Source organism: Mustela erminea, chromosome 1, assembly GCF_009829155.1.
Source record: "Mustela erminea isolate mMusErm1 chromosome 1, mMusErm1.Pri, whole genome shotgun sequence".
Classification (NCBI taxonomy): Eukaryota; Metazoa; Chordata; class Mammalia; order Carnivora; family Mustelidae; genus Mustela; species Mustela erminea.
The window spans coordinates 25,771,010-25,790,084 of NC_045614.1; the positions used below are offsets into that span (position 1 = coordinate 25,771,010).

The following is a 19,075-nucleotide window of genomic DNA, read 5'->3' on the forward strand; positions in this document are numbered from 1 at the left end:
AGATGACAGCACATGCAGAGGTCCTGTGGTAGGGAGTGTGGCACACTGGAGAACCGGAAAGGTATGTGACCTCCAGCATCTATGACTAGAACTTTTCAGCCAACACCTGCTATATCCACATCATGACATGGCTGCCGAGTCCCTCCTGTCTGTCTCAGACACATACAGTGGCTGTGTCCTAGGGACACAGAACTGGCCTCCTAGGTTGGGACAAGGAAAACTGTGTTTCCTGGATTATGTGGCTGCACCTCCATGTCACCTTTCTCCAGGAATTAGAAAGGATCCAGGCTGGCAAAGTCACAGTTCTCAAGGGGAAGAAGACCCCTCTGGGGGGGGGGGACGACACCCCCAGATGCCAGCCTCATCACCAGCACAGTGGAGAATCCTGACCTTCGGGCATCAGCAGCGCAGTGCCAGGCCCTCGGCCAACCCCAGTGCCTTCTGTGGCCCAGCCCACCTCCACCATATGCTTATTCACCAAGTCAAAGCGGTATAAACACCTCCTCACAGAGGTCTAAATGATAACAGGATGGGAAACCCTGCACGCTGTCAACAAAAATGTCACTCCACAATCAAGTCTGACACCAGCCTCCTGAGAACAGGGGTTTTTCTCTCTCACAGTGTAAACAGCACCAGCCATGGGGGCAGAAGACCCTGGCTGGAGGCTGGTAATTAACTACGCGACCTTGGACAAGCTGTTTAACCTGCCTGAGCCTCAGTCCTCTGGATATGATAATATTCATAGCTCATGAAAAGGCTCAATGTTAATTTTCATAGCTGTTATGATGATCAGACACTATTTTTTAAAATACCACAAGGTGAGCACCTAGGTGGCTCAGTTGGTTAAGTGAATACCTTCGGCTCAGGTCATGAATCTGGAGTCCTGGGATCAAGTCTCGCACTGGGTTCCCTGCTCAGCGAGGAGCCTGCTTCTTCTTCTGACCCTCCCCTATCTCGTGCTCTCTCTCTCTCTCTCTCTCTCTCTCTCATTCTCTCACTCTCAAATAAATAAATAAAATCTTTAAAAAAAAAATACCACAAGGCTTTTTTGACTAAGCAGTATGATGCTATGTGAAGTTTGGGGCAAAATGTCTGCATAAAAATGTAAAGCCAAGGGCTGATCCCAAGATCTATAAAGAACTCCTCAAACTCAATACCCAAAAAACGGACAATCATGTCAAAAAATGGGCAGAAGACATGAACAGACACTTCTCCAAAGAAGACATACAAATGGCTAACAGACACATAAAAAAAAGTTCATCATCATTAGCCATCAGGGAGATTCAAATCAAAACCACATTGAGATACCTCCTTATGCCAGTCAGAATGGCCAAAATTAATAGGACAGGAAACAACAAGTGTTGGAGAGGATGTGGAGAAAGGGGAACCCCCTTACATTGTGGGTGGGAATGCAAGTTGGTGCAGCCACTTTGGAAAACAGTGTGGAAATTCCTCAAAAATTAAACATAGAGCTACCCTATGACCCTGCAATTGCATTACTAGGTATTTACCCAAAGATACAGATGTAGTGAAAAGAAAGGCCATCTGTACCTCAGTGTTCATAGAAGCAATGGCTACAATCACCAAACGTGGAAAGAGCCCAGATGCCCTTCAATAGACGAATGGATAGGGTACCTGGGTGGCTCAGTGGGTTAAGCCGCTGCCTTCAGCTCGGGTCATGATCTCAGGGTCCTGGGATCGAGTCCCGCATCGGGCTCTCTGCTCGGCAGGGAGCCTGCTTCCCTCTCTCTCTCTCTGCCTGCCTCTCTGTGTACTTGTGATCTCTCTCTGTCAAATAAATAAATAAAATCTTTAAAAAAAAATAGACAAATGGATAAAGAAGATACAGTCCACATATACAATGGAATATTACTCAGCCATCAGAAAGGATGAATATCCAATTTTTGTATCAACATGGACGGGACTGGAGGAGATTATGCTGAGTGAAATAAGTCAAGCAGAGAAAGTCAATTAGCATATGGTTTCACTTACTTGTGGAACATAAGGAATAACATGGAGCACATTAGGAGAAGGAAAGGAAAAGTGAATTTTGGGGTAAATCAGAGGGGGAGACAAAGCATGAGAGTGTGGACTCTAAGAAACAAACTGAGGGTTTTGCAGGGGGTGGGGTGGTGGAATGAGTGAGCCTGGTGGTGGGTATTAAGGAGGGCACATATTGCATGGAGCACTGGGTGTGGTGCATAAACAATGAATCTTGGAACACTGAAAAAATAAAATTAAATTAAGATGTTAAAAAAAAAAGTAAAGCCAAAACGAAAACAAGGCAAGAACACAAGGTGGAACCATACAAGCTTTAGTCACGAAGGCAGGCAGGCAGGCTTCCTGGAGTGCTGGCGCGTCAGGCACTGCGCTGGGCACTCACCTGCTTTGCCTCAGGCATACAAATAATAACTCACAGAAAATTTCAGTTCATTCATCCACATGTTTGGTCTTTCCAGAAGAGCTTACTTTGGGGGGGGGGGGGATCTGGATATTTCTCTAAAATTATTTGCCAGGAAGGGAAAAGAACTTCGTCAGTCCCATTCATTTCACCACCCCTCACAGAAGAGTTCACGTGTTCCCAGCATTATGTACCTTACTTGTCTCAAGATACTACCACTAACATTGATGGGTAATCTTTTTTTAAAAAAGGTTGATGATTGATTGATTGATTGATTGATTGATTTCAGAGAGAGCTAGAGAGAGAGCATGAGCAGGGAAGGGGCAGAGGAAGAGGGAGAGAGAATCCCAAGCAGACTCCGCACTGAGCCCCAACACGGGGCTCAATCCCAGGACCCTGAGATCATGACCTGAGCCAACTGATGGGTAATCTTGTAATAGTTTTCTTATTAGATCCATAACAACACGGTACAATCCACATTCTTCTGAATCCAGGATAATAAAAGAAAATGAGATAGGTAGTGGGAAATACAACTGGCTCACACCGCATCAATTCTCAGACCCCTATTTGTAATACCTCAGGATACACACTATGTCAAAGAGAAATGGGAAATGCTAAAAAAAAAAAAAAAAAAAATTAAAAAATAAAATCTTCCAGACCTAATTAATTCATTTTAACTTACTTCATATACCTTGATGATCCTTTAGGAACAGACTGGGTGGCCATCACAAGTCCAGACAGTGAGGCCCTTTGAGGCATCTAGCCCATAAGAGACACGCAATAATTATTTTTTGAATCAATGAATCCCAAAGCGGTTGGACTTAAAAAGAGGTGTTCAAGAATCTGCCACTAGAGGGCAAAAGAGAGTAAAATGTCTTAGCAAATTATTTTTTGGTGTTCAAACCTGATCTCGATTTGAGACTCCACTAGAGAAAAACCTTAAAAAAAAAAATCACTTGAAGCTAAAATTGGACATTTGAAGTTTTTCTGATTAAATTCTGATGAAACTTTCAGTGCTGACCTAAGAGCTCTAAGCACCTGTTTAAAATGGAAATAGGTTACCAGGGCTGGGTAACATATTAATACCCACCAACCATTAACTCCCACACATAACAAGAAGCAATTCATTAGCTGAGCCAGCAACGGGCAAGGCCCTGGGGCATGGGGCTCGGGCTGAGTGAGCTTTGAATGAGAGGAGTAGACAAGGGAGGTGCTGGGACCTCTATGAACATGGCTGCCGGGAGGGAAAGGAAAACGGGCTAGAACTAAGCCCTGTTCTGTGCATCTAGGAACTGTCGCTCCCCACTTAAAGAAGAGATTCTCCATGAATGGTATCACCATCTTCCACACACCCACTCTGGACCCCGGGGAGTCCAGAGAGACCCCCACCACCATTTCTACATCCATTGTGCTTTAGACCCTTTCCTCCCTGACCCAGCCCCCAATCTTGACTCCCCCTGCACACGTCGAGCATCAAGGAGCTGTTAAATCTCAAATACAGTCATTCCCCCCTCATCCTTGCATCCCATTTCAAATCTTCGAAAGGTTCCATATCTCTTAGAAAATAAAATCCAAGATAAAAAGTAGAGCAAAGTAGACTAACCACTACACTCCCCCACCCCACCTACCCCTGGACTTATTTCCTGGGATACCCACCCCAGCATCCCCATACCACACATCCAGCCCTGCTGAAGGATGCCCCCCACTCCCATTCCAACACCTAGGCCTGTAGTGCTTGGCTCTCTCTAAGCAGCTGAGCCTCTGCAAAGCTAGCCCTGGGCCACCCTTTCTGAGAAGGGGGGGCCTTCCTGACCCCCATGACTTCCCTAAGAATAGACCACTCTCCCTTCTGTCCCCAAATCTCAGTTCAGTCCACCCACACGCTGTCGGGGGGAGTTCCTGCAGGACAGGGTCCGCGTTTGGTGATTTCTGCCTGGTCTATGGCCTAGAAGAGAACTGGCCTTAGGGATGGGGCTGGGGGACCTGGCTTCTTGGAAGAGGCTGCTATCGGAGGAAGCACAGCTCGTGGTGGGTGGGAAGATATGTCAAAAACAAACCTTGCCCCCTGACAGCTTAGCAGTGGGCTTGTCTGAGCAAGAAAGACCAGGCAAGAGCGGGGTCTGGCAGCCTTTCCATAAACAGGGCAGACAGTACAGAGCCTCCCCAGTGGGACACGTTGTCACAGGAACTCAGAGGAGCTGTTTGCAGGGGCTTTCCCCCCATCCATAGATACCTGCTTGACAGAGAAAGCCAGCCTGGGAGTAAAATGAGAGGCCCCAGCAAGAGAATGGGGAGCAAGGGATAAATGATCGCAGTATCCCCTCTGCACCCCTTACCCCATGGCCCTGACTCACCATTCCTCCTGCACTTGTAAGGAAACCCAAAGGATTTTATACATTCACCCGTCCAGGGGGTCCATGTCCCAACCTAGAATTTCTAGAGGATGTTTATAACTTGTCAACTTTCACCTTTCAAAAAAGTCATGCTCCTGGGGCACTTGGGCGTCTCAGGCGGTTAGGAGTCTGCCTTCGGCTCAGGTCATGCTCCCAAGGTCCCAGGGTAGAGTCCCATATTGGGCTCCTTGCTTGGTGGGGAGCCTACTTCTCCCTCTGCCTGCTGCTTCCCCTGCTTGTGCTCTCACTCTCGCTCTCTCTCTCTGACAAATAGATAAATAAAATCTTAATAAAAAACAAACTTGTAAACCACTATAAGCAACGTGGCATGCAGGGTCTTCTGGCCTCTATTTCCCCATCTGCAAAACAAGGAGGGTGAGACCTCATTGCCTTTGATGTCCTGAGGTACGGGATGGTGCACAGGGTGGTTTTTAGGGCTCTGGAGTTATTTATGCAAACACCAAATCAGTAATCTCACACACTGCCGCTCGCTTTTCAGTGCCAAATTTTTACAGTCGGCCAATGCTTCCTGCACACAGACAATTGAAAACAAACTCCCCTTCATTCAACCCATAGAACCACACAAAAGAAAAGGAGCCAAACCCTCTCAACAACAACAACAACAAAGAAGCCCAAACCAGTGCACTCAAACAGAAGGAGGCCCTCCACTCAGTCACTTGGTAAGGCTGTTACTTGGTAACGGTATACTCAATATTTACAAATATGTACAAACATTAGTACCCTTTAAATGTGACCAGGAAGGTGGTTTAGCTCCTTTTCTCCTGGTCATTCTGGCTTTTCTTCCTTTCCCTCTCTACAGCCAAGAGCAACACTGGATGGACGCTGGTTCACTTCCCCGCTTTCCTGGCTATGGGGCTCCCCGGGGGCAAAGACCGTGTGCAGAGCTCTGTGCGGCCGTGAGCTCTTCCATGGCCTTGGCAATCTATTGGGGGAGCCACAACCAAGCCCCCGGGACAAGCCCTGTGGCCCAGAGACCTTCCCAGCCTTCCTCAAGCCCTCTTTCCCAAATACCAGCGGAGCACCAGGCAGCAGGTCCTGTGGGTTTTCCTTGGTTTGTCTTTTAACTCACACATTTTTGAGGAATGGCCGATTCAGTCACGACTTGCCTTCATGCTTTCCTCCTCCTTGTGGGATTAATCATTTTGGGATCCACAGGAAGTTATATCCATGTGGTATGCCCACGAGCGTACAGAGTCCTATCCTCACCAGACGCCATGAAACAGACCCTCAGACACAGTCATGCATGTGGGTCTGGGACCTCATGATGCCTAATGTACATCCATACGGGGAGATTCTCAGGCAGCTTTGTTACTAGTTAATCATTAGGACTGACTTCTTGATTATTTACACCTGGTGCTTTCCATGAATTCAGCCAAAAGATTAAGTACAACAAGGATTTTGAAGGCTTTTTTTTTTTTTTTATCAAAAGTCCTTTTTTTTAAAGATTTATATGCGTTTATTTAAGAGAGAGACAGCTCATGCAGGGGGAAGGGAGAGAGGGAGAAGCAGGCTCCCCACTGAGCAAGGAGCCAGATGCCAGACTCGATCCCAGGACCCTGGGATCCTGACCTGAACCGAAGCCAGATGCTTACCTGACTGAGCCACTCAGGCGCCCTAACCAAACGTCCTTTAATCAAAGACATTTAACTTATCACAAGCGATCCTTGCCTACTCATCAAATCAATTACTTTGAGAAATATGACTCCATTACACACTAATTCCAAAAATAACCTCCATGTAATAGGAAGAAATATTTTCCGGTTGTACTGCTCTTCCTCCACTTAATTAAAAATTATGTCTTAATGAAGGAAACATAACACACACACAAACAACAACGGAGAGATCACTACGTGTGGTATGTTTAGTCCCCAGTAAGCAAGTCCTGCTCTCCTCCGTGAATGTGAACCCTGCCTCCGCCATGCACCAGCTGTGTGGTCTTGGGCAAACGACTTGACTCCTCTGAGTCTCTGCTTTCTTGGCCATAAAGTGGCGTCTGTATCAGGAGCTGACTGTGAAGCGTCAAGGAAAAGTTCCTGCCAAATGCTCAGTGCAGGGCGTGGCCTATGGTGAGGCCTTTAAAAACTTAGCTCTTGTGATTGGGAATGTTATTATTACCCATCTACAAAGAGCTCCCCATATGACTTTAGCAGATATAATCTTGGTGTATCAGATATAACCTTTTTTTAAAGATTTTATTTTTTTTATTAGACAGATTGAGAGAGACAGAGCACAAGCAGGCAGAGTGGCAGGCAGAGGGAGAAACAGACTCCACTGAACAGAAGGTGTGACACTGGGCTCGATCCCAGGACCCTGAGATCATGACCCTAGCCAAAGGTAGACATTTAACCCACTGAATCACCCACACTCTTGCAAAGGCCAGTTTGAGGCAGATTTACAGTAAAGCCCAAGGTGGGGCCCTCTTTTTCTTAAAAGGGAATCTCCCCCAATTATATATGTGGCAGGCCCCACAAAACCCGGATCCTTCCCTGGTCACAGGTAACAACGGATGCTCATGGAACATCCCTGCCTGGTAACATTCCTCCCCACTTCTGGCTGTGATGCTGATCACTCCTGACTCATATTTTTTCCTTACTGGGTAACTAGAAGCCAGTTTTCTGTATGTAAACTTTATCTAAGTGGAATTATACTGTGTTATACCTAACCTTCTACAATTGTTTATTTTACATGTTTGACATTTACCCATGTTGATACATGCAGGTCATAACTGCTTTAGAGCACTCAATGGTATGGATATGATGGCAATTTATTTGTGAATTTCCCACTAATGGATATGTAGGCTGTTCAAAGTTCTCTGCCATTATGATGTTGTGATAAACACACAACCATTCTTCTTAGGATCTGGGGGAACCTACCCCAGCCAGAGTTTCCCTGGGGAATCATGACAGAGGCTGATGCATCCGTTTGTCCTTACCAACAGAACCCAACATGCTGCAGTTAAACATTCTCACCTTCCCAAACCCCCTGCAGCTATGGAAGGACACATACCCCGGTTCTGGTCAAAGATGTAGGCAGAAATCTGCTGAGGATTCCCGAAGGCCTTGGCTTCCCTGCCTTAGTGCTGGACCTCCCTTCTAGTTCCTCCCCAGCTGGAACATGGGCATGAGGGCAGGAGACGAGCAGCCATGGCGGGAACATAAGGACAAAAGCCCCACGAATCGGACAGCAATGTGAGAAAAGACTTAAGTGGTAGCCAATCGGATTATTTAGGTACTAGATTAACCTCTTCCTACACTCAGTACTACTTATGTATCATTCTACAAAGGAATAGAAAATATTTCCACACACAAGATGCATTAGTCTTATAGTCTTATATCCTAAATGTTGAGTGAGAATCTTAAATTAAATATATATACATATATATATATTTATAAATATATATATACTTACTCTAATGATAAGACTTTTCAGTTGTAAGTGTCAATAGTCAGAACAACCAAAATGGAAAGTGGAACACGCATCCAAACACTTTCTGAGTGCTTATGAAGAATAAGAGAGTAACAACAATAACAGCAAATACTCGAAATGCATTTACTTTGGTGTCAGGTGGTTCTCTAAGCCCTTCACATCTATTACTTCAATTAAGCCTCAGAAGGGGCAGTACTATTACCAGATGGGGAGCTGCATGGGCTGTTCAGTAACTTGCCAGCATCACAAAGCTAGGGGCGGGAGACAGAGCTGGGACGTGCGAGTCTAGCACTACAGGGAATGTGTGAGTGTGGCAGGCTAAAGACCAGCACCCGAAAGACACCCATGTCCCAATTCCCAGGACCTGGGAATGTATCACCTTGCACAGCACAAGGAACCTCGCTGATGTGATGAAATTAAAGATCTTGAGGTGGGGAGAGTATCCCGGATTCCCCAGGCAGGCCTGACATCCTCCTCCTCATCAGGCTCCCCTAAGAGGGACACGAGAGGGTCAGAGCAGTAGTAGGAGACACGTAGGAAGCAGAGGACAGAGACCCAGGGAAGGGGCTATAATTCAACAAATGCAGTGAACCTCTAAAAACTGAAAAGGGGGGTGCCTGGGTGGCTCAGTGGGTTAAAGCCTCTGCCTTCGGCTCAGGTCATGATCCCAGGGTCCTGGGATCGAGCCCCGCATCGGGCTCTCTGCTCGTTGGGGAGCCTGCTTCCTCCTCTCTCTCCTGCCTACTTGCGATCTCTGTCTCTCAAATAAATAAATAAATAAATAAATCTTTAAAAACTAATAAAAATAAATATAAATAAATAAATAAATAAATGGAAACCAGAAAAGGCAAAGAAACAGATTCTACCCCAAAGCCTCCAGAAGGATCCAGGCCTACCGACAGCTTGAAGGGAGCCCCGTAAGACAGATTTTAGACTATGAACTTCTAGAACTGTAAAACAACAATCGTGCGTTGTCTGAAACCACTATCTGCAGTCATGTGTTCCAGTAGCCACAGGAAACAAACACGGTTGGTAACTCTGACACACGCATGTGCACGCTCACACACACCCCCACAGGCCGTGCCCTCTAGAAGTTCATTTGCCCAGAGAAGGAGACACACAAGCCACTCCCTGCTCTTAAAGACTAGATGGAATAAGGGTCACAGACCCCCGGGCACAAAGGACTGCGGAAACTGGGGGAGAGTGCCTGGTCCACGCATGTGGGCCCCTGACCAACCCAGAAGAATGTCCTCGGCACCTACGACTGGTTACAACACCCAGGGAGATCACGACAGTCTGGAGCCGCTTACTAACGGACTTGTCAGGGGACTCGTTTTCTCATGGATCCACCCTGATAATGTTTCCGCATCTGTAAGAGACAAAAACTTGGCAAGGGAAAGGCAACGCCCTCCGAGCTTCCTTCCTGGAACCCTCCAGTGGCTTGTCCAGATTTACCAGCCGGGTCTTCCTTCCATTCCCTTGGGTTGGGCTCCTGGTGCTGTCGGTCTATGCCTGACATTTCCTCTTTCTCTGGCCAAGGACAGACACATAAACAAACTACTCTAAAGTAAGAGCCAGCATCATCTCCCACCCACAGGTCCCCTTTCAAGTTACTGCCTCCTCCATGCACCAGCACTCCCCAACCTCTCACCCCAGCCAGCCGGGAAACCTGAGCCTTCCCCATGCACTCAGAGAATAGTGCAGTCCATGTGGTCCCTGAGATAAATGGGGGCACAAGGGATGAATCAGTCACCCTCTTTATAGGATGCCCACTTCAAATCTTCAAAGGAGGGGTGCAGTGTGGCTTAGCCGGTTGAGCATCCAACTCTTGGTTTCAGCTCAGGTCATGAGATCTGTGAGGTTGAACCCTGCATCCAGCACCCCTCTTGATACGGAGTCTGCCAGGGAAATTATCTCTCCTTCTCTTCCCCCTGCCCCTCCCCCATTCAGGCGTGTGCGCTCGCGCACGCGCGCGCTCTCTCTCTAATAAATTACATAAAGTCTTTAAAAAATCAACAAAGGAGCCCAGCCTAAAATGTAGACCATAAAAGTCAAAATTTTAAGCTACACTGTTGGTCAAAAGAGACTCTGCTTCTGCTGAGAGTGCTTTCAGGATATGGGAGACGGGAAAATGCAGGAATAACTAAAGAGAAAAGACTGTGAGTATCTGTTAGCTCTTCGTCTGGATTATTGTAGCAATCCCATCACCCCCATTTGATAGATGAGGAAATTGAGGCATGACCACAGACAGGAAGCAGCAGAGCAGAATGAGAGCCCAGGGAAGCAAACACGACCATAAGTAGTCAAAGTGTCTGCTGTAACCCACCTGCCACCTGAGTGCCTCCTGTCACCACCTTCACCCAGTCAAACAGGATGACAAGGACTAAAGGAGCATTCCCAATGGGAACTGTGTTTATTGCACAACAGAAAAGCCTCAGCATGAATCAGAGTCACAGGGAAGTTCCCTAATCAATACAGCATTCCAGGAGCTGGACAGTCTTGCCTCTCCTGTCCCATCAGCTCTGCCTAAGACCTTAACTGTCCACAGCTAGCAGCTAAGCGTAAAGTTTGGAGAAGCAACTTGAGTCCTTAAAGGGAAGTGGGCATCACCTCCACAAGGCTCTGCTCCCTACTATGCAAAAGGCAGAGAATAATGTTAGTAGTGTGCCCAGCAGAGGGCCTGCTCCTTTATACCGTAACTTGGCACATAAAGGGAAGGCTGTGGGATAAAAATAACCCCAAGGGCTTACTTGCCAAACATTTCCTAGTGCACAAAATGCTTTACACATAATATCTTGTTTGGGGCAAGTTCCTGGTTAGGACATCAGCAGCACACAACAGGAGAGACAAATGTACAACATATACCCTCCCCCCCAAAAAAAATGAGCCACTAGCTTACCTGTAACACCGTAGGTCGATAAAGGTCACACACCCCACTCACTATCCGTAAAGTCATCCCTAGCACCTGGTACCCAGCTGGCGCTTAATAAATGTTGGATGAATTCTGAATCAATAGGAACCACTCTTACTAGGATCTGCTACTCTCTGCTGCCTTGAGCCACACAAAGCAAGTATATATATAGAAATCACCCCAGGCACACATCCAAGTAACGTGAGCGTAAATCACTGAGAGGTCGGGCTATGTCCACACCTGCCGGCGAGCTCCCAGCTGTCGGTGTCAAGGACCAGTGTGAAGTCCACGTGGAACAGCCACACGGACGAGACAGACTTCTCTTGTTTTTAAACAAACCATCAAAGAGGCTCACGGCTTCCCACAAAGAAACCCCACACCTTTGGCCAGGAGACGAGGAACTCATTAGGCAGGGCTGCCTCCTACCACGTCCATTGTCAGCAGGCACCGTCCGGGCCCTCTGAGAACAGCTCCCAGGAGCCACATGCTGACAGGCGGCTTCCGGGATGATCAGATTTCTATCAGCAACGACACATGGCATTTCTTGCTGGCTCCCCTTCAGGACCCCACTCCACCCCAGGAGGCAGCTCACAGCTTCTCCTACTTCCTCAACAATCACGCCTTTAAGAAAACGGCAATGTGTCGGGGGCACATACAACATGACTGACACCATCACAAATTTAGGGTGCTGCCCGCCCAGCACGGCCCCCTAGGCACGGTCACAATTCCTCGTGCTCCCCTGCTGTCAAGGATGTGCCCACAAATCCGTCTCTGTCCCAGCCAATGAAACCACATCTTCTCCAGCCCACGAATACCACGAGAACCTCCCTTCCAACACTCAGAGAACAACCCTCCCCAGCTGAGTGTTCCCTCAGCTTCACGGCACCTCCTGCTTAGGATGGCTGAAGTACAAAACCACTGACCCCCATCCTGGCGATTCCCTTTACAGAAAGTCGGAAGTCAGGATAGTGGTCCACTCCTCCCCCAGCTGCCACGGAGGGGGCCACAGGAAACAATTCTGGGCACTGCTCATGCTGTGCTTCCTGATCTGAACGCAAAGGTGTGTTCTGTGGGGGGAAAAGCCAGAGAGCTATGTGGTTACGTGCAGCCTCTTCTGCTTGGGTATTATTCGTCTGCAAAAAGTTAATAAATAAACTGTGGATTCACGTGAATTCTGTTTGTTCTGGAACTTTAGAGATTGGAGGTGGGGGTTCAATCACACCATACTTCAGCCACATAAATCACAGACTTTCCTTCTCAACAGCCTGAAAAACCAGTTGTACCCGCTGCTGAGAACCATAGATCGCACCGATTTCAGAAACCCTTCCAACAGCCCTGAAGGAAAGGCGGCCACAAAAGAGCAGCGGTGGCACATGCCTCCTGCTGAGCCTGAGCTAGAACCAATTTTGTTTGTTCCAAGATCAGGCTTGGGAGGTGACCCTGTGGTCTTCCAGAGGAAAACAGGCAACCAGCCTGCAGCCAGGCCTGCAGAAACTCCGATTTTTAAAGCAGCCTGGAGGATCCTAGGGGATGGATGCCTTGACTGTAGCACACATTGTTTTTGAAAGGAGAGGCCAGGCCTGCAGCACCCACCCCACCCCTCCACATTTACCTCCTTGCTAAGCCTTTTCCTAGCTGGCCAGGGATGGGTGTGTTCCAGGAACGTAGCTGCTCATGAGTCACCCTCCCGGGGCCTGACAGCTGCTCCTGGATCCTGATCAATTTCCTCCAAAAGACTGGCTTTCGTGTTTGGGGTTCAGGCTGCACTAACTTGCAAAAATAGAACTCTTCTTTTTACGAGCAGACTGAGCAGCACATGAGTGAGTACATAAGTCTCCGACCATGCATAACCCTCTCCCCCATCCCTCACCCCCACCCCCGTCCCATGCACCCCCCCACCCCGTGCATCACCACCCCCAACCCCTGAAGAACAGGAGCCCCTTGGTCAGTCATTTGGCCACACCAACCATCTAACAGATGCAAATTTCTCATCACCTTATCCCAGCAGGGCTGCTCTGCTGAGCAGCTGGGGTTTGATGCCACAGTCCAGAGGCAGCACCGGTCTTTTCTAGCCAAAGGACAAGGCTGACTTTGGCCTGACATCATGGTGATTATCCTAGCCTGCTTTGTGCTAAGATCTCCAAAATATTTTAAACGGTATAGATTCTTGGGCAGAAAATTCTGCTGAACCACGCTGGATGTACTTGCCTAGAACAGCTCGAACTTCGGCAAAATTAAATCCATGCACTGTTCAGGATGATGAGTCTGAGGAGGCGGCTCTGCCAAGAACAGCCTCTTCTGGGAATGTGCAGACGTCTTGGAGTTAACTGAGAATGGAGACCATGTTCAGGCTCCCTGGGGCCCCTTCCTCCTGCTGCCACTCTGTGAGCTCCACAGCAGAGCTCGGATGACCACCTGTAGTAAAACTCCATCCAAGAGCCCTCGTGGAGGCCAAACACACTATCCCGGTAATGCTGGGAGGTGGGGGAGGGGAAGGCCTGGGATTGGAGCCCCAGAGACCTGAATTCAAATCTAGCTCTGGGATCATGAATAAGTCACGTCTCTCCTGACCTCAGTTTCCTCATCTGCAAATTCCACAGGCACAAGCAGAGCATGTCTTAAGTCCCTTGCAAGCTGGTGGCTTTTCAATTCCAGCCCAGAGATGTAATTTAAAGGTTTTTTGTGGGTTTTTTTTTTTTTTTTTTTTTGGCCGATTGGTTGCAAACCTTTCAAACTCAGAAGTGCTTTCAGGAGAAATCTGAAGATTTTACATTAAGATCCTGACTTCTGGAGTCTCTCGGGAAATCAGCAGATCTGGTCACAGTGGGCTTGCATTCCCAAAAGGAGGCAGGAACTGGAAGGAGGAAACAGTCCCCAGGACAGGGAACACACCGCCCATGCCGCCCTGGGGATCCTGTGAACACTTCAGTTTGGGACTCCTGACCCTAAGTCTGGCTTATTTTCTTTCCCTTTAACATATTGCTTAACTTTCTCACTTTTCATGCTGGAAGACTCATGAATAAATCCTGAAGTCAAAATATTCCACAGATAATCTGTTCCGTGGAAATCCACAACACCGGGGGCCTGCGCCCCAGCCCGCCAGCAAGTCTCCTAATTGAGCGTCCAGGGACCCAGAGCTGTTTTAAAAGTCCTCCCCCCACTCTTTGACCTTTGTGGGCTGTCTCATCCAACCCCCTACTCCTCATCCACGTCCCTCAGCTCCCGAGCCAGGGACATGTGTTTGGGAGCTGGGACCAGGAGGTCAGAGGTAGGCGGGTTTCTGAGGAGGTCAGAACCACATCTGCCTTCTGTCATCCTTCTGGACAGGCCAGAATGTGCAGGGCTGCCTGTGGGCCTGCCAAGTCTCTGGAGCAGTTCAGACAACAAGCGAGCCACGTTGCAGCAAGAAGCCAGGAGGAGTGCGTGTAGAGAAGAGGCTCGGGCAACTCAGCGGCGTCTGCAGGACGAAGACAGGCAGGTATCGGGGGAGGAATTCGGGGCCCATCTCTTCACAGGAAACACCTCAGCCAAGAGGAGCAGGAACGGGAGCTCTGTTCCCAAACCAGTCACGTCTCACTGGTAATAATAACAGCGTAATGACAGGGACAGGGACAACAGCAGCAGCATGACCACTAACACATGAGCCCTTCCTCTGTGCCAGGTGCTGGTGGTATTACCACACTGCTTTAGAGGAGAGGAAACCGAGGCCCGAGGAGGCCACAGGCTTGAATAAGAGCACTAGGCAGCAAGTGGCAGCTCATGAGCCAGATCCCAGGCAGCTGCCTCCTGAGCCCAGCCTCTCCCACACGGCTCCCTGCTGCTTGTCCAGTAGGCGAGCCTTGTCGGGCAGGGCCTTGCTCCTTGGGATTCAGGGACACCTGCCCTTTCTGTACTGTGTCACATTAAAAATCACAGGGGAGGGCTGCCTGGGTGGCTCAGTGGGCAGAAGCCTCTGCCTTCAGCTCAGGTCATGATCTCAGGGTCCTGGGATCGAGCCCCACATCGGGCTCTCTGCTCAGCGGGGAACCTGCTTCCTCCTCTCTCTCTCTCTGCCTGCCTCTCTGCCCACTTGTGATCTCTCTCTCTGTCGAATAAATAAATAAAATCTTTAAGAAAAAAAAAAAAAAGAAAGAGATCTCAGGGGAATTTATTTGCACGTGCCCTCCTCGCTCCATGGTAACTATGTCTACTGACCTCTAAATACACAGGTCATTGCAGAGGGCTATACACAAAAACCACACATGCTATTCTTCACGCAGAGTTTGGAGGATTTTTAAGATTAATTTTGGCCATTTGCCATCTGTACCTTACTCACCAGTGTTAGGTATGCAAACTACCCCCCGCATCTCTGGCCCCATTCACGGTAAACAGGCTGCTCCCTCGAGCCCTGGCTCCCAAGAGCCCCAACCACGGGAGGAAGAAAGGATCCTAGCACTCGTGAAAAGGCCTGACTAGTGGGAAGGGCTCTGGTGAAAAACAGACATGGGCTGTTTTACAAAATGTACTTTACCCCAAGAAAGAGATGTCTGGGCCCTCCCTCTCTGTCTCTAGTTCTTTTTTTTTTTTTTTTAAAGATTTTATTTATTTATTTGTCAGAGAGAGAGCGAGCGAGAGCGAGCACAGGCAGACAGAGTGGAAGGCAGAGTCAGAGGGAGAAGCAGGCTCCCTGCGGAGCAAGGAGCCCGATGTGGGACTCGATCCCAGGATGCTGGGATCATGACCTGAGCCGAAGGCAGCTGCTTAACCAACTGAGCCACCCAGGCGTCCCTCTGTCTCTAGTTCTTAATTTACCCTCGTTCTATTCAACTTAGAAAGAACAGATGAGCAACAGCCAAGTTTGAGGGAGGAAATGAGCAAAAGAGGAGGGTCCTAAGAGGTGACACAGGATCTCCAGGAAGGTGACCAAAAGGAAACTTCACAGCAGGATTTGGCCCCAGGGACAAGGTTTCTCTCCCCAGTCCTGGTGACGGGGTGCATTGCTACGTGAGAGCCCCATCAGGAACCTGCAAACTGCTGACATGGGAAGTCGACGAGGAAAGGTGAAGCTGGGATCCGTGTGCCCTATTTCATAAAATAGGGAAGGGTTCAGCCTAATGAGGAAACACAAGCACAGCCGAACAAAAAAAGTTCTAGGCATCAGGAGGTTAAAGTTAAACCACCTGGAACTTACACGGACATGCTGGTTCCAAGCACAAGCTCTCAGACAAGAATCTCACTCTTTTCGTGCCCTAAGAGGGAACCCTCTGAAGAGTCCCCATCTGGACGCACTGAGGACAGCAGTTCCCGCTGGAGGCTGAGGGGCTCCCAACCCCAGCCCCTCGCTGGCAAGCTGTGCCTCCTCCCTTGCCCCTAGGTGACCTCGGCAATGTGTGGAGAGCCTTTTGGTTGTCACAAGTTGGGGGAAGGTGTGTTACTGGCATCTGGCAGGTACAGGCTGGAGATGCTGTGCCCTATGACGTATAGACCACCTGTCCTGTCCAGAATGGCCATGGTGTGCAGCCTGAGAAACCCAGATATGCACGGAAGCAAAGGTGGCGGGTGAAAGTTTGACTTCAAAAAGAAAGGTGTCCCACCATGATCATGAATTTACCTGTTGTATGACCTTGGACTTTGGTCTCCTCACCTGCATGAGGAGATGATCAGTCCCAAATCCTGAGTGAACTCTGCTGGGGCTTAAGGAGACCTGGTTTTGGCAAGTGCTTGGTCACAGGTTTCACTCCATCTTCATCCCCTGCAAGGCTTGCCGACTCTCTGACTTGCACTGAGGCTAAAGGAGATGGGATGCAGAGAGAAGCCTTAGCGTCTGGTTGAGGGGAGGAGCAATGTCTCCAATGTCTCCAGACTTCCCCTGGGTCCTACACAGACCCACTGAGGATGTGACTCCTAGGAACTCGGGCCACAGGAACTCAATGGGCCTGAGACCTCACTGCTCCTAGCAAGCTATGCCAGGTAGGTGGGGTTGATAACGGGTTGGGGTCTACAGGGGAGGGCATCAGCTCCATGACCTGCCTCAAAACCCAGGAACTGCTCCCATTCCTACAACAAGACAACCACAGCAGGAATAAGAATAATGTCCAAAATCTACTGAACACTTAACCTGTGTCTGGCCAAGAATTAGGCCCTCTTCGTGGGTGATCTTATTTAACCCTCACAACCACTGTGGGAAGTGGGTAAGATGAGTATCTCCATTTTACAGGAACTAAAGTAATTTGTCCAAGGCCTCCCAGCTCAGATATAACTGGCCTTCACACCCAGAGCTCAGACGCCACAGTCCACAACCTTATGCAAAACAGCACCATCCTCCAAAACTGTACCACTTCCATCACCAACTGGACTGCCATATTCTAGAAGAAAACCAGAAACCAAACTGATGACCAGAATTTCAATTAAAATAATTAGTGTGTATGCACATGCATACCAATGCTAGAAGGAAATTTCCTGCAATAATCACTGATTAACAGCATTTACTGATGAGTGGTAGAATTCTACGTGATTATTTTATTGCTTCTTTATATTTTTCTAAACTTCTCAAAGTTTTTACAATGAACACAAATAGTTAATAATAAAACATCTTTTTAAATTAAATTTATAAAATTTTCTTTTTTTTTTTTAAGATTTTATTGATTTATTTGTCAGAGAGAGAGAGGAGCGAGAGTGAGCACAAGCAGACAGAGTGGTAGGCAGAGGCAGAGGGAGAAGCAGGCTCCCTGCTGAGCAAGGAGCCCGATGTGGGACTCGATCCCAGGATGCTGGGATCATGACCTGAGCTGAAGACAGCCGCTTAACCAGCTGAGCCACCCAGGCGTCCCTAAAATTTGCTTTTTTAACTTATTACGTTTTAGCAAAAAATCCACCAAACAGCCTTAAATTATTGTCTAGACCAGAAGTTGACAAACTATGGTCTGCCTGTTTATGTAAATAAAGTTTTATTGAAACACAGCCACACCCATTCATTCACATAAATGACTGTGCCTGCTTTTTGCTACACTAGTAGAGCTGAACAGCAGTGAGTAGACACATGGGAACACTACATCCTCTTTCTAACCTGGCCTAAGATGGACCTCTTATTTTCCCACTTCAATTTCACAATGTGTCTCTGCTTGTTTTGTTATAGCCCAAACTGGACATAGCAGGAAGCTAATGAGGTTAAAGCCCCTCCTTAGAAAGGTATCCATATGGTCTTGCGTTTTTACAAAAACTGAAAAAGGCTATCTTTGAACTATTTTTCTTTTAGGAAGCCCTCCCCCAGATTATGTTTCAGGTTCCTCAAACTTGGATCCACCCCTACCTAAAGCCCCAGGCACTTCATTGCCCTTATTCCATTTTTTTTCTAAAGATTTTATTTATTTGAGGCAGACAGAGAGAGAGCACAGAGGGGGGAATGGGAGGGAGAAGCAGACCCTCCACTGAGCAGAGAGGCCGATGTGGGGCTCGAGCCCAAGACCCTGAGGTCATGACATAAGCCAAAGGCAGAGGCTTAATTGAACCACCCAGATGCCCCACTCTTATTCTATTTTTAAGACCACAACCTGTTCGGTGGTGTGAAAGGTCTGGTCCTACCAATCCCCAAGCAGCTTTAGGCATGATGAGCTTTTTGGACTTCCAATCCCCTGATGGCCAGCTCCCACAGATCGAAGCAGCTACCCTTCAGTATACAGCTCCAGACACCACAGGGAAGGGACCCCACCCACCCACCCAGGCTAGTCCTCAGGGCCCACCAGGAAGCCCAGAGCAAACCATCCAGACAGAGGAGCCCTGAGGGTACCCACAACCATGACAGGAAAGGAGTAAAACACCAGCTCACACATACCGTCTCTCAGCCATTCGTTACCTGCACTGAAACCCCACTAGTCAATGCAATTTATGTATTTCCTGATACAGAGCCGTCACATTTTCAAAAGATAAGAGGCAGGTGGATGTTAC

The 19,075-nt window shown here is 48.2% G+C and overlaps 1 protein-coding gene across 7 annotated transcripts in view; it reads right to left on the reverse strand.

Moving 5' to 3' along the window:
* ARHGEF3 (Rho guanine nucleotide exchange factor 3) overlaps positions 1 to 19,075 on the reverse strand; it is a 324,108-nt gene that overhangs the window by 248,912 nt on the left and 56,121 nt on the right. The window contains exon 1 of one of the 7 annotated variants that reach the window (XM_032322993.1): positions 12,076 to 12,219. The exons of 3 other annotated variants lie outside the window; for them this stretch is intronic. Coding sequence is in view for 3 of the 4 variants with exons in the window: in XM_032322913.1 (XP_032178804.1) it covers positions 11,533 to 11,825 (293 nt within the window). In the remaining variant the exon portion in view is untranslated. Of the gene's footprint in view, positions 1 to 5,886; positions 5,904 to 11,342; positions 11,360 to 11,532; positions 11,829 to 12,075; positions 12,220 to 19,075 lie in introns of those variants that run through there. 3 more of the 7 variants (XM_032322913.1, XM_032322980.1, XM_032322984.1) reach the window with 3 other exon arrangements.